The 2,299-nt window shown below is 38.6% G+C and overlaps 1 protein-coding gene across 1 annotated transcript; it reads right to left on the reverse strand.

Moving 5' to 3' along the window:
• Positions 1–338: 338 nt before the first annotated feature.
• Positions 339–2,022, reverse strand: LOC109165213 (phospholipase A1-IIalpha-like). The gene is made up of 3 exons (XM_019313888.1): positions 1,747–2,022; positions 1,273–1,615; positions 339–1,140 (listed from the first exon to the last, which is right to left on the reverse strand). The coding sequence occupies exons 1-3, from the start codon at positions 1,983–1,985 to the stop codon at positions 511–513; spliced, it is 1,212 nt and encodes a 403-aa protein (XP_019169433.1). The 5' UTR covers positions 1,986–2,022; the 3' UTR covers positions 339–510.
• Positions 2,023–2,299: the final 277 nt, after the last annotated feature.

Consider the following 2,299-nt stretch of genomic DNA (forward strand, 5'->3'; position numbering starts at 1 on the left):
GTTTTGGTCATTCTATTCTTCTGTACTGTCTGATCTCCATTTGAATAAGAGTTATTAGTGTGTTTCCCACTATTAATTTTGCTTATCTTTAATTGGTATTTAGTTATTATAGTCTTGTATAAATAGTGTTCATTATTTTGTTAATAAACAACACAGAAAGATTACTTCTCTGATCTATAGAAGAGGATTCAACTATTTGGGAGAAGGTTTGTTCATAAACAAATTAAACAAGCAAATCTTAGATTACATATGCATATGCATTCAATTAACCACACTGCTAGCTAGAGCTGGCTGTCTTATTCAAATTAAAGCAAATTCAATTCATAAATAAGTAGAAATTTGATGGAGATCGAGTTTATTCAAAAACGTAACAAACAAGCAAACTACAAACAAGTGAACAACGTAACAAATGTTACATATGCATTCAGCCACACTGCTAGCTATAGCTGGGTGGCTGTCTTATTCAAATTAAAGCAATGCAAGCAAAGAAATGAAATGAAATGGTGCGGTTTAAAATCTGTCATCCGGTTCGTGATCATCGAGAATATAACTCCCGTCATCCTGTTGAACCATTCCTTTATCTTTTACAATCCACCAGGCCACGGGTATATTATATTCGTCTTTCAAAGCATCTTGATACTTATTAATTTTGGCAATATCAAACTCCCCGTGAGGCTGGAACCCTCCTCCTTGAGACGACCCTTGGAATCCATCAATTCCATGCATATAAAGATTATAATCGTGATAGCCAAGACCCGAGAGATCAGGCTTCAAAAACTCTGATTTCTTAGATTCAATCAGCAAAACCTCTCCCACAACTTGGTAAGGTATAAATGGCAGTAGGGGGCCTCCAATTGGGATTGCAGGTGGCGGAAGTTCTGGAACAATATCTTTGACATCGGTGATTCGCAAGCCTCTGAGATTTTGTTGGTTTTCAAAAGCATTCTTAAAATTCACGTCCCCTACTTTGGGACCTGCAGACATGAAAGCAGTGACAGGAATTTTTGAGTTGAATGAGTTGACAGCCAGGTCTGTTGCACTCAGTGTTGCCATGGCTGAACCCAAGCTGTGTCCTGTCACGGTTATGCTAACTTCCTCGTTCTTGTATAACTCAACAAGTCTTGCAACTTCGTCACGAAGCTATATATGCAGGCAGGCAACAAATAAAAACATATATATATATATATATATATATATATATATATATATATATATATATATATATAACTTGAAGTCCAAAGAGCAGAAAGAATTATATATATATATATATACCTGATCTCTGGCAGTCTGTTGGACATCTAGATTGGTGGTGGTATACATATCGTACCAACCCATATGCACCAGAGGCTCAGAATTTTCGCCAAAGATTAATGGCGCCTTAGTAAAAAAGAATGTGAAATTAGAGTCCCACTCTAAGGGTCGCATTGTTCCCCTCCAAACAACCAGAATGTCTCTTCGTCCCAAAGCAACTTTCCCAGCATCCGTGGCCACAGCCACATACCCATTCCAGTTTGTTTCCTTTACCAATGCATCCGCTCTTGCTGGCCTCACATCATACCCTGTAACTCCGGTTGAGGTTCCTGCTGTTGCATACAAGTATTTGGTCACTTCATATCTGAAACAAATTAAGAAAATAGATCAGAACGTAACAATATAATTTAATTAATTGAGCTAGCTATGAAGATTGAAGGGGTTTAGATCAGAATGAAACTGTTATATCGAAATGAAACTGCAGTATATACTCACTGGAAGGGGGTTCCCTTGACAACTCCTGTGTTGGCGAGGAGGTTTCTCCTGGCGTATCTGCACAATCCAATATTTTTGGAAGCTGGGTCAGTTATGAGACCTTCTCCTGTGGGTACACTCATGGTTGTGTAGTGAATGAGGTAGCGGCGGAGATCCGAATCCAAAGGGTCCAGAAGCCCTTTCCAGTTTTCACTCCCACTCAGAACCTTCCATCTTTCAGCTATGCCTGTGCCACTCATCTTCAATTCAATTCTCTCTTTGCTTGCTTATTAGCTTCTTTTAATTTACTTGTGATGATGATGATACACTTCAGTTCCCTCTCTTTATATACACCAGCCATGCCATTCATCACTTCCCTCGTGCATCACGAGCCAACATTTTATATTCTAACACTTAGCTTGAGATTAGATCAGATCGATCTGCGGGCAACAATATAATAAATTAGATTCATTAATTTCTGCTCTTCTATATATGTATCTGGACGGAGCACGTCAGTTCTTGGAGTCCACTACAGAATTGAATTGAATATATATCCATGCGCAGCTGATGGATA

Source organism: Ipomoea nil, unplaced genomic scaffold, assembly GCF_001879475.1.
Source record: "Ipomoea nil cultivar Tokyo-kokei standard unplaced genomic scaffold, Asagao_1.1 scaffold0317, whole genome shotgun sequence".
NCBI lineage: Eukaryota > Viridiplantae > Streptophyta > Magnoliopsida > Solanales > Convolvulaceae > Ipomoea > Ipomoea nil.

Excerpts from the sequence above, each read along its gene's own strand:
- LOC109165213 (XM_019313888.1), bottom strand. The coding sequence starts at position 1,985 with ATGAGTGGCACAGGCATAGCTGAAAGATGGAAGGTTCTGAGTGGGAGT. Across the intron at positions 1,616-1,746 it reads GTCAAGGGAACCCCCTTCCA|ATATGAAGTGACCAAATACT; the intron begins GTGAGTATATAC and ends AATTTGTTTCAG. Across the intron at positions 1,141-1,272 it reads AACAGACTGCCAGAGATCAG|CTTCGTGACGAAGTTGCAAG; the intron begins GTATATATATAT and ends CTGCATATATAG.